This window comes from Akebia trifoliata, chromosome 10 (assembly GCF_017979445.1).
Source record: "Akebia trifoliata isolate Shusen 1 chromosome 10, ASM1797944v1, whole genome shotgun sequence".
NCBI classification, from domain to species: domain Eukaryota; kingdom Viridiplantae; phylum Streptophyta; class Magnoliopsida; order Ranunculales; family Lardizabalaceae; genus Akebia; species Akebia trifoliata.
Window position 1 is genome coordinate 743,194 of NC_141384.1, and position 12,653 is coordinate 755,846.

Here is a 12,653-nt window from a genome sequence, read left to right on the forward strand (position 1 = left end):
AAGTTTGGAAACCCTACATCTTTCTACCTCGGGATACACGACTCTCTTGGGAGACACTCCTTTACGAGGAATCGCAATCGTGTGTACCAAGGCATACATATCTAAAGTTTTTGTGGATATTTATTTTTATTTTTTTGCTTTGATAAAAAAGAAATTTTATTAAGAGAAAGAAAGGGATACATGATGATAAGGAAGAAATGTGAGTCTCACTAAAAACAAAAAGAAATCAAGCAAACCACAATAGAAAAACTAAAATAAAATGATCACTCAAAAATTGAATATCATAATGAGATATAACATATGTTTTGAAAAAACTCCCAACAATCGATCAAGATTGATAAATTACAAAGATTAAAACAGAAAAAATAAAGAACGCAAGATTTACATGGTTTGATAAGATTTTCTATGTCCACGGCCGGTGATGATAGTTCTTTATTGATGAAAATTGAGAAATACATGTTTTTTTGGATTTTTGAACTTGGAATATATATGGCATCTTGGGGTGAAAAACACATTTTTTTTAATGATGAAAATGCCCTCAAAAGTTGTACGAACACCTAAAAAAGCCAATCCTGGCCCTGTCGACCCCCACACCCCTGGCTACAAGATACACCCAAAAAACTCAAGTTAGGGCCATAAATCAACACCCTATTCCTATGCTTCTAAAGTTATCCATTGTCAAAGTTATTCCAAAATAGGTTGTCCAACTCATTTTCATTCTTGTAAGGTTATCCATGTTTCCTTGGATGTATAACTTGCCCTATGGGAAGTCCAATGTATATCATGGGATATTCACAAACCTGCATCCTTGCTAATAGCCAACCAAAAAAAAAAAAAAATGTATATTCTTCACACTTTCAAGACTTATTACTTGTCTTTTGTCCAAGTCAACACACCCCGAAAATTCTCTCGAACGGAAGGCAAGGCATGTGAGATCCTATAAGGTTTTTTTTTTTTTTTTTTAACTTCAACTTCCGAAAAGTATCTTTTGGGTTTTGGTTTAGTTAAAGATTATTTGAAGGGTAAATTCTCAAATAATTACAAAAAAAAAAATCGTTATTTTCAAAATGTTGTTTATACTGACAAAGTTATCACGTAATGTTGACAATGTGATAATATTTTGTCAACATTTCATGGTAGTTGTATCAATGCAAGTAACGTTTTCAGTATTTTTGAAAACTTCGATAATTATTTGGAAATTTACCCTTATTTGAATGTGTTTCTTGATTTCTATACACACATAGTGCTTGTTTCATTTTATCCAATCAATGATGTTTCTCATTAATTCATGGGTTAGGACTAGGAGATGTTATGGTTTATTGACTTGGACTTGGAACAGCCATGAAGGTCAGTTCATCAGTGAAGAAGATGTGTGAGTTCTGTAGGACGATAAAACGTCGTGGAAGAGTATGTGTCTTATGCACAGCCAATCCAAAGCATAAGCAACGACAAGGCATGTCAACATTCGCAAATGAATGCCCATTGCCTCCTCTGTACGTGTTTTCTACTCCGAACATCTGTTTCTGTTTCTATCTCCCTTGTTTTTTTCACTATAATTAACTTATTTTTATGAAAACTATTACTTGTTTGGTTGAACTACCTTGGTTTTGATCCAAGTATTTCCATATCACTAGTAGCACTATTGCCTTACAAGTCTCCCCTAGACACATACAATGGAGTTTATCACACAACATGGCTTATGGGACTAACTTGTTTTGGTCTTCTGATGGCAGATCCTCGGCGATAAATTCCAAGCATGAGACATCAACTATTTATAGCTGGCGTGGAGGTCTCACATCTCTTCTCCCCAAAAGGCAAGAACCATCGTTGATTTATGGTTGGAGGGTTGGTCTGGCATCTCTTCTGTCCAAACAGAAATTTAAAAGAAATAAAAAAAAATAAAAGAGAGTTCGATCAATGGGTAAAGAGTGTCAATTTTACAGGTCTCATGGAAATGTTTTTTGTCGTGCGTTATAGCTTATAACATTAATTAGTTTTTCAAATACTCTCTGACTCTTGTGTTGGCTTCTATTTATTTGAGTCTTTAGTTCAAGGATGCTTAGTATATTGGTGCAAAAATTACATCATCTATTCTATTTTTGTGGGCTAAATTTATCAACTTTTCAGGTCTCATAGCCTATGACATTAACTAGTTTTTCAGATGCATTGGCCCCTATCTCTGACACGTGTTGGCTTCTATTTATTTTTATCTTAGGCTAAGGATGCTTAGTATATTGGTGAAGAAATTACATTGGATGTTTTCTCTATTTGTGTTTTTTTGTTTCTCAATGAAGACAAATATGAACTCACTTTCAATAATAGAAGATTGGGCTTTGGATAGAGTTGAATGAATGAATGAAAATTATTTAACCAACCCATGTTGAGTTCAGTCCAACATCAAGGACTCATTGCCTTGTCTCTCTCCTTATAAGCTCATGGGCCTCTCCACTCATTGTCAATTGACTTCGAAACCCCAAATTTATCATAGTATCAGAACGGGCCTTTTCTTTCCTCTGCGTCACTCAATTCATATATCCACGTGCATTGTCCGAGTCCAACCCACACGTGCGGGGGCATGTTGAGTTTAATCCCACTTCGGACATTCATTGACTTGTCTCTCTCCTTATGAGTTCCTGGACCTCTCCACTCATTGTCAATTGACTTTGAATTGGACTCTCAAATTTATCACCTAATAGTTGGGATAAGGCTTTATTATTGTTGATGTTGTTGTCGTCGTCATAAGTGGAGTGGTTGAGGATTATGTAATTTTCATCTTGAATATTATTGGTGTTGTTTGCTATCATTCTTTCTTTTACTTACTTTTTGAATGAAAATCTCAAGTTGCATTGGAATTCATCCTCTCTTAAATATTTACCATATTTACCGCGCCATTATAATATGATCAAAAGTGAAATTATTTTTAAAAGTAATATAATTACACCATTTATTTAAGGTTTGGTAATTTTAAAGAACACCTCCAGTGTTTGGTGAAATTTTTTAGATATCTTTTATGTTTTAAGATTGGATTGGTGCTCTAATCCAATTTGATTTGATTTTATTCGATTCACACAAGTCAAGTCTATTTGAATTAATTTCACATTATTAAAAAAAAAAAAAAAACTCCAAGGGAGTGGCGCAATGGCAATTTCAAATTCAATAAGCGGTGAGAGTTTGAAGGTTGTGTGTTCAATACCCACTACGAGCAATATTTCCTCGGGGCCAATGGCAAGGGCGTTCCCTCACTTACCTGATGCGTGTGATGTGTGGGTGTTACACGTGTCCGGGGGAGGGTCTCATATGCCTTGGTTCTGGTCCTGGCTCATTCGGTCCCTCTAGTCGAAAGTAAGTCTGACACGCCCGTTATAAATAAATAAATCATGAATTTTAAATCACTATTTTTATTATATCATATGTTCATAGGCCCTATAATAATAAAATATCATTTTATATTAATCACAAATACTTTAAATCTTAAAAATCCTTTATCATTATTATATATATATAAAAAAAAAGTTAGGGAATTGGAGTAAAGACTCCTCTCAACCATGGATTATTGTTTACACATTTCATTATTTGTCAAAGGAATTTTAATCGATATAAATATAATTTAAAATTTATATAAATGTACTTTTGTAACTTATATGTGAAACATATTTAATCAAATTTTATAAATTTATTTCTAATATTTAACATTATTTATTTTTTATTTCAAATCAGATAAATGTTGATTTATTATTTGGAGAGAGGGATGCTTAAAATATTTAACATTATTATTTTGATTTATCAAAATACCCTCAAATTCTAATTTTCAAAGTGTATTTATTGCATTTTAATAATACCTGGCGTGGAAAAGGACTCTTTGAAAAAAGTCAAAAAGCATTCTTCAAATTTTTCGTTTCTGTTAGATACATCTCCCTTATCCATTCCATTGTTTATAAAATTTAGGGAAAATTTGTTGAAAGGGTATCTTTATAAAGTATCCATAAGTTTTGTGCGATAACTTGACAAGACATTTAGTATAAAAAAAAATCATTCTTAATAGTCCTTTGTATTATTGAGTTCTTACTTTTTACCATTAAATTTAAATTTTTTTTATTTGATATTGAGTTCACATTTTTTACGGTCGAACTCACCATTGTTTACTGTCGAGTTCACCGCTTTTTTAGATAAAAAGTGATGAATTAGACACTGATAAAATTCACCCATTTTTTATTTTTAAATTTTTTCGATTAAAACACATAGAAAAATCAATTAAAAATTTGAGATAATGACTTATTTAAATAATTTCAACCTAAAAAAAATCACTTTTGATTGATTTTCATCTAATTTTTTTTTTAAGTGAAAAAATCTTTAAAAATAATTTTTTCTTTTTTCTTAAATTCTTTATGATGGAATGGAATCTTCGAAATTCGATTAAGATATTAAAATTTTAATTTTTGGATGAAAACAATGTGATCGAATAATTAGGACATTCAGTAGTAAGAAATGTGGGAGACGAGGTCCAATGACCATTTAGAAAAAAAAAATACTAAATATCTTATTAAGCAATCGTTGAAAACTTAGAAACTATTTAGAAGGAAGTCTTTCCATGAGGGTTTTTTAAGTAATTTTCCCTCATATTTACACCTTATCATAGAATATAGAATAAAGAAATACCTTTTTATAATGGAAGAATAGATAATTCAGGTCAAAAAAGAATAATGTCAAAAAATTTGGACCATAAAAGATAAACCCTTATTAGATGTTGCGAAGCTCGAAGAACAGTTTTCAATCCCGAGGATTCTCTTCTATTTTCAAGTCTATTTTACTATTGTCAGAACTATTTTAGTTCGTAAATAAATTTTGTCATATCTGACAATAGTAATAATAATCCTATAAATAACAATTCCTTAATTTATTAATTCTCTCCCTCAATAATTATTACAGCAGAAGTACTGTAGGAGAGCCCTTTGGTTTCTCTCTCTCTCTCTACCAAAGGGCGGTCGATTTCAGGAATTAGAGAGAGAGAGAGAGAGATCTAAACGTTGATGGAGTTTCAAAGGTTAGTTTCGAAACCCTAACCCTAGAAATCTATTTGATGATGATTTACACATGTTTCATCTATCGATTGATGGAGCTCAGATTATTTTTTTTTTGTTCTCCCTCTCTTCGAATGGCAGTTTTTTGAGCTCTTTTCTTCCTGGAATCGATGTTTCAAGGTGGAGATCTGTACTTTGATGTTGGATTTTTGAGATAAATGTTACTCGGCAGATCTGTCAGAGCTTTTGTTAATCAGATTCTCGCATGCATGGGGTGAGTAGTTGAATTTCCTTCATAGATCGAGAGATTCTGGAAGGTTTCAGGGCTGTTTTTATTTTATTTTATTTAGATTTTGTTGTTGTTGGTGGTGTTTCTGTTTAAGTATTCTTGTCTTGGATTGGAATCTATTATTTTGCTTGTTAAGCAAGATTGGATAACAAAACAGAGAGTCTATGGGTTTCTGTTGAAAATTCCTTCCTTGGGGCATTAGATTATTTGAAAGATTTCGACTTTAAAGTCTCTTTGTTGATGCAAATGGAGAATAATTGTTTTTGAGAGAAGTACGGTGGGTCATTTTTAGGGTTTGGTGTGATTTACAGGGCAATTGGATTTTCGAATTGAAAGGCTTTTTGTTGACGCAAAATGGGAATCAGTTGCTTTTGGAAGAAATCTGACAAATCTGTAGGGCTTATTAAATTGTGTCCAAAGCCATCTCTTCTGTTAATCATAATGTGTTCCTATTCGCTCCTTTTGTGAATTATATGCAACATGTGTGGAAATTTATATTAGTTTACAATATAATCTTCCTTTTCAGATAGTGTTACTAAGATTGTTCAACTTGTTAATCAAATTCTATTGAATTTAAGGCACATAAAAATAATCCTTCATGATTAAGCCAGTCTTCTATTTGATAAAACATGCATGGATTACTGATGGGGACATCAAATCTTGAAGAGTAGATTTTATTTTTTATTTAAATTTCTGTTTTAGGACTTTAATTTTGTGTTTATTGGGTTTATTTTGATGTTTTATTGGCCCATGGTCTTAGTATAATATTTGTGGGCAGTTTAATAATTTTAGTTTATCTTTAATTTAAGTTTATTAGGGTTGAAAAATTAGAAGAGAGAAAAATAGAAAAATTAGGTTATTTATTTGGTGTTTTAGTTTGATTAGGATTCTTAGATTTTCTTTATATATAGATTGTATTAGGGTTTCTTGAAAATAAAAAGAATAATGAATAAAAAGAAAGCTGGTGTGACTCCATTTTGGTGTGAGTCCAATATAATATTATTTTCTTTTAATCTTTATTTTTATTTTTATTTTTTGTTTTTCATGATTTTCTTTTAGTTCCTTGTTCTTAATTTTCTAAAATTCTTGATTCTTGAAACTCCACTCTTGGATTCTTGTAACCAATAAACCTCAGCCCTTAATCCTTCCCCATGTTCTTTAACCTTTATTTCATTAATTTCTTTTCCAAATTTTAACCCTTAATCTTTTCCTTATCCTACGAACCTTAACCCTTAATCATTTTCATCTAACCTTGTATTTTTGGTCATTGGGGTTGTGGCCATACTTGCAAAAGGTCATAATCAAATTACCCTATCCTACCCAAATCATTAACTCAATCCTAAACCAAATTTCCTAACCCCTTATTTTCGCCTATCCTACCCAAATCCTAAATCAAATTCCCTATTTCACCAAATTTCTTTGCTCCCCTCACCATCCTGCATCAGTTACGTGATTCTTTTAAAATGAAAATGATGTAAGGTTAATGATTGTTAATGGTTTTAGAATCTGGTTTATTGTAAGGTTGATCAGAGATGAGTAGAATGTTTATGAAGATACTATGGACGATTTCTTTATTGTACAAGTTGGGATTATTTTCTAAATGAAGTATCATAATTGACTAAAATTAATGTAAAATGTTGGATTTGATTCATTTCATATGATGTCTGCCCATGTATATGTAATTTTTATTTTCACTTATATTGCTTTTCCAGAAAAGAAAATATTATGATGTTCATTCAGTTTTTCTTTCCTTTTTTTGGTTTTATTGTATAAATCATAGGTATATGGTTCTGTTGACAAGGGTTCGTCGATTCAAAACACAGTTTAGTATGTTCTGTAATAATTTGTGGTGCGATTCATACTGTGACATAATTCAGGCCATTCCAGCCGAACCAACAGTTCAGATTAGATTTTTTTAAAGATACTTTTGGATTTATGTCCCTAGACCCTTACCCCTCTACCTTATTTCTTGAATTCAGATATTTCATTGATCTGGTTTGTAAATGGCATCTCGTGGTTAACACATCATCGTCTAAGAAGTTTTCCTCAATTAAATTATTATACCTATCCGATCAATGTGCTTTGGATAAAGTTGTAAACTGTTTGCCGTGACTGTTAGACATTCATTGTCCGAGTTAATGAACCGAATAATCCAAAAGTAAACTAACTATGGCCAACCTTACAGCGATGTTTCATAAATAGGGAACTGTGAAACATGGCCCCTCTTCTGTTCCAAATGTTAAAGATTATAATGTCTTGGTAGTTCGCTAGTTGAAACCCTTAACCATCATAGGCGTGTATGCATCTGGTGTTCATGGCCATCAATCCTTCTTGTCCAAATGTTAGTCTCCCTATTATAAGTAATAGAAAGATTTACATCATCATTCTGATCATAATAATTGTAACATTTGTAACCTGAAGTAACTTTGTCATTTGTATTTATCTATTTATTTAACTCTTGCATGCACTTTCAAAGACAGCTTTGTTGGGTTTGTGGAAAAAACCATTTTCTTATTAGTATACATGTGTTTTGTTGTAGTTGGCTCACTGATATTAGTAGTACTTATCTCAAGCAATGGTTATTGGTTTGCTGGTCCTAATCGTTTCTGTGGTTAAACCTGATTTGTAACAGAGCAGAGGTTGTTTTGGATGCTGTACTAAGCCCTCACTGATTATTTCAGTGGATGAACAATCTAAGGGGCTGAGAATTAAAGGCCCGGCAGTGAAGAAACCCAGCATATCAGAGGATTTCTGGAGCACAAGCACGTGTGAGATGGACAACAGTGCAGTTCAGTCTCAAAGAAGTATCTCATCAATCAGCACATCGAATCGAACTGATCCAGCCAGTGGAGCTAGCAGCACAAGCAACCCTCCTGAATTTGTTAATCATGGCAAGTTTAAATTTGTTAACTACTCCTTTCTTATTACTGATAAATATTAGGTTCAGTGTGTTCATATACTGTACATGTGCATGAGTAATGATTGTGAGTTGGCATTTGGTGGGTCCAATCAACTTCTATCATCCTCAAATTCGTAAATTGGTTTACCTTGGGCTGTTGCATATTGCAGAAATTTTAAGCAGCGCTTATCACATGGATGGTTGTGATCATCTGACTGTGTTTTTGTTTGCTTTTGTGTTATTTGTATCCCTAGCACCTGTGTTTTCATGTCCTGTGTGCATCACTTCTAGGCTGGGAAGGATGGGATGGTATGTGGAGGTGTTTTTTGGCCAGTATTCACCAGCACATCAACAAGAATGGAGAGACTGAGGAGGATGGTGTCAACAAAATCAGAAGTCAATGGTTAATCTGGAGATGTGCTTATGGCGTGCTATGTTACTGACCAATGCCAATCAAACTAAAAGGGAAATTTTATAATGTTTTAGGGAGTTTAATGTTTTGCAATCAAGAAGCAGTATGTGCATATATTGATACGTAAAAGAGATGAGGATGTTGAAAATGGATGGGTGGAAAATTTTGGAAGATAAAATTGGAGTTCAAACTCATTTTAGAAAATGTAGTGCTAGTTCCATTTACAAGGAATGTGCAAGTTGAAGATTCTAAAGAGCAAGAGAAATACAGAAAATGGCATGGGTTGAGGTAGTGAGCGTGGATATGAACGCTAGAATTAACAAAAGACATGACTTTAGATAGAATTGTATGGAGGAACAAGATTTGTTCTGCTATCCCCAAATTTTTGGGATAAGACTTGGAGGATGATGGCTTCCTGTCATCCACCTTGTGATGTTGTTCTTCTTGTTATTATGTTTATCACATTGTATTCTTTGCATTTGGTATCATAATATTCTTTCCACTTTACCTAGAGCAATGTCTATGTATTCATAATGAATATCATTGGAAACATATAGGTTGTATTTTTCGGTTGGATCTATCTTTTTATTGCAAATAGGCATACAGTTTTAAAGTTTGAGCTTTACAAAAAAATGATGGAAAATGGAAAACGTTCTTGGAACATGACAATTTAGTTTTAAAAGGAGAAAATATAGGGAGCAGAGCACTCATTTTGAAGTTTTTATAATTTGTATATCAGCACATTGCACATGTGGAAACCTAGACAATTTAGCATCATGTCATGTCCCTAGGTGACACTGATTTAGATCTCTGTGGGTTGCAGGTCTTCTTCTTTGGAATCAAACTAGGCAGCAGTGGATTGGAAATAAAAAGTCTGAGAATCGGGCACAAAAGGATCGGGAACCCAGATTAAGGTGCGTAGATCTTACTTCAGGCGTGTACCTGCTTGTTTATTCAAGAAAACATGTTTTGACCAAAGCACTTACTGTCCTTTGCAGTTGGAATGCAACGTATGAGAGCTTACTTGGGAGTAATAAGCCATTTTCACAGCCCATCCCTCTCTCTGTAAGTCCGCTTTCCCGACTTTGATGGTTAGGACAATATTACCGTCATTTTCTGGTTTCTGTTTCCTGTAACGTGTATTTTTCCAAATTGCAGGAAATGGTAGATTTTCTTGTAGATGTTTGGGAACAGGAGGGGATGTATGATTAAGCAAGAGAAACCACCTGGAGAACATCTAAAATGTTTTTTTATTTCTTAAATTTTTTTTTTTTTTTAAATTTCGGGATGAAGAGTGACCGATTGCTGTTGAAACTTTAAAAGGTTTTTATATCGAAAACAGATTAAACAATGGAAAGTGTTCTTGTATCAATATTTATATTGACATATTATATCATCCATCTCATCATCTCTTCAATGACCATTCTTGAAATTTTATGGTGCTGAATGTTGGGTTTGGCAAAAAACAACACATAAATAACTCTTTGTGGGCAGAACAGTTCTATTAATTCTTTGATTCCTGTCAGAAGGATCTTGAACTAAGATATGGACCCTAGCAGTTAAAAAAAGGGGTATCCTGAGCGTTTGAAATAATTGGGTTCATTTGTCTATCTAATCTGATACTATTGTTCCATATCATTATGGGTAAGATATGCTCTCCTTGGGAATGAAAAAAAATTGATCGATTTTTTAGGTGGTCTTTTAACCAAAACTCTTTTGTTCCTTGATACTCAAATTCTTTTTTTTTTTTTGGTAAATAAATTGAATCCTCCTATAGATGTAAACAAAGTTAGTTGTGCGAGATGGGTTAGGAGTCCAAGATACCAAGATTAGAGTCTCAATTAAAAGAGAGATCAAGTCAAGGGTACTCAAAAAGCTGGAAGACCCAAAGTGCATGGAAGGCTCAACATTTGGAAAGACTTTGACGATGATAAAAATAATAATATAAAATAAAATTATAGTATTTTTATGATTTTTATTGTTTACTAGAGTGATTATATATATAAAGGGGAGTGTTTGGAGGCCATAGAAAGAGTCAAACATTTTTCAATATATAAGTTAGAACTTAGAAGTCTTAGAATAAATTGATTTTTTGTGAGGATGATCTTTATAGTGAGGAGATCATCTTCACAAAAATTCAGCTCATTCCGAAACTTCTAACTCATATATTGAAAAATGTTTTGACTCTCTTTAACGCCTTCACTTCCCATGTATAAATAGTATAGTTATATTTTATCTATACATTGATACTCTTAATAATTCCTTATTCCAAAGCTCTTATTATGCAAAAAATTGTATTTAGTTATAAGAAAACAAACAACTACCGGTACCACTACTTGAGGAATTTGTGCATTTCGTGGGGCATTCTCTGATTTAATTAATCTAACTATTATTATATGATGAGTTATGTGGACTCATGGAAATTGAATATTATAAAAATATGTAATCTTTATTAGTATTATTTTTTTTAATAACGGGATGTTCGGACTTACGTTGGACTAGGGGGATCGAACAAGCTAGGATCAAAACGAAGGCTTATGGGACCTTCTACTGGGGAACCTACAACGCCCACACATTACACGTACTAGGTAAGTGAGGGAACACCCTCACGAATGGCCCCGAGGAAATATTGCTCATACTGGGTATTGAACACACAACCCACTGATACTCTCATAAAATCTTAACTATTGTAACACAAAATCAAATTATCGAGATAAGATAAAAATACTGATAACATGCACATATCTGTAGGAAAAAAATTTAGATTTGATTTTTTTTTGTACAATCGTTTTCTATGAGTCCACATATATCGTGGTCCATTGTCAAATCAATGTCTGGCTATTAATGTGAAAAATGTGCAATTTACTGCTTTTCAACTTTTAAGTCGATATTCTCTACCAAATGCGTGTTTATTTGAAGTGCATCGTTGGCCTCACTCTCTCCACAAGTAATGCGCATGTTATCCTCTCTAGCGTGTCAATGGGTACCCATTTATCCCCAACTGAAATCGAAAATTTTAATTTCAATTATCTTTTTATTCAAATCGATTAGAGTCAGATTTAATATGAAAACGAATTAATAAGAATCAAAATTATTAAGTTCTATCCGATAGATACCCGATGGGACCCGGAACCGATTTATTTTGTCATTTAATTTTACATTATACATGATTAAAAGTTATCTTATATTTTAAAATTAACATATATGATAAAAATTTCTTCAAATTTCATATAATCTACATATTTGAGTTTAAAATGGATCATTTCTTTTTAAATTTATTATTTGTAAAGGAGATAAATTTTAATTTTTGAAAATAAAAGTCATTAAATCATATTTTTTTGTGGAATAAATTGTTATTAAGTTGATACTTTACAAATAATATATTATTTTTTAGAAGGAATTTTTTTTATATAATGATTTAGAAATAATTTTTCTCATTTGATTGTTGAGAACAAGAACTGATGGGTACCTGTGATTTTTTACGGTTTCGATTCTGATTCCACTTATTTTAGATTCGAAATCGGAACCGATAAAATATAGTTCTTATGGTTATAGTGGCATAAATATCCAATATGGAATTATAGTGGCATATGCAAATGCACATTTATTAAAAAAAATTAGGATTTATACATGATTGCAATTATTATTACAATTTTAAATTTAATTTATTAAGATATATTTGTAATTTAAAATATCAATTGATGTGATTTTGAAGATAGTAACATCATAAAAGGTCATTTTTGTCAAAACTAACAATAGGATTACTGTGATTATAATTTTATTTTATAATGATTTTTTTATGATAGGAGTGTCCGAACTTACGTTCGACTTGGGGGACTAGAAGAGCTAAGGTTAAAGCAAAGGCATTTGGATCCCTCCCCCAGACACGTGCAGTACTTGTACATCACACGCACCGGATAAGTGAAGTGCACCCTTGCAGGTGGCCCCGAGGAAATATTGCTCAACTGAGTATTGAACTCAAAACCAACGACTCTCATCACTTATTGGATTCGAAATTGCCATTGTGCCACCCCT

The 12,653-nt window shown here is 32.5% G+C and overlaps 1 protein-coding gene across 2 annotated transcripts; it reads left to right on the top strand.

Annotated features, from left to right (window-relative positions):
• The first annotated feature begins 4,885 nt into the window (after positions 1-4,885).
• On the top strand, positions 4,886-10,035 carry LOC147392574 (uncharacterized). 2 transcript variants are annotated; one of them, XM_086456237.1, is made up of 6 exons: positions 4,886-5,041; positions 5,160-5,292; positions 7,940-8,198; positions 9,442-9,532; positions 9,617-9,683; positions 9,777-10,035. In XM_086456237.1, exons 2-6 carry the CDS (start codon positions 5,284-5,286, stop codon positions 9,828-9,830), a joined length of 480 nt encoding a protein of 159 aa, XP_086312363.1. In that variant the 5' UTR covers positions 4,886-5,041; positions 5,160-5,283; the 3' UTR covers positions 9,831-10,035. The 2 variants fall into 2 exon arrangements, with proteins under 2 accessions (XP_086312363.1, XP_086312362.1); XM_086456236.1 differs by having other exon boundaries at positions 7,945-8,198.
• Positions 10,036-12,653: the final 2,618 nt, after the last annotated feature.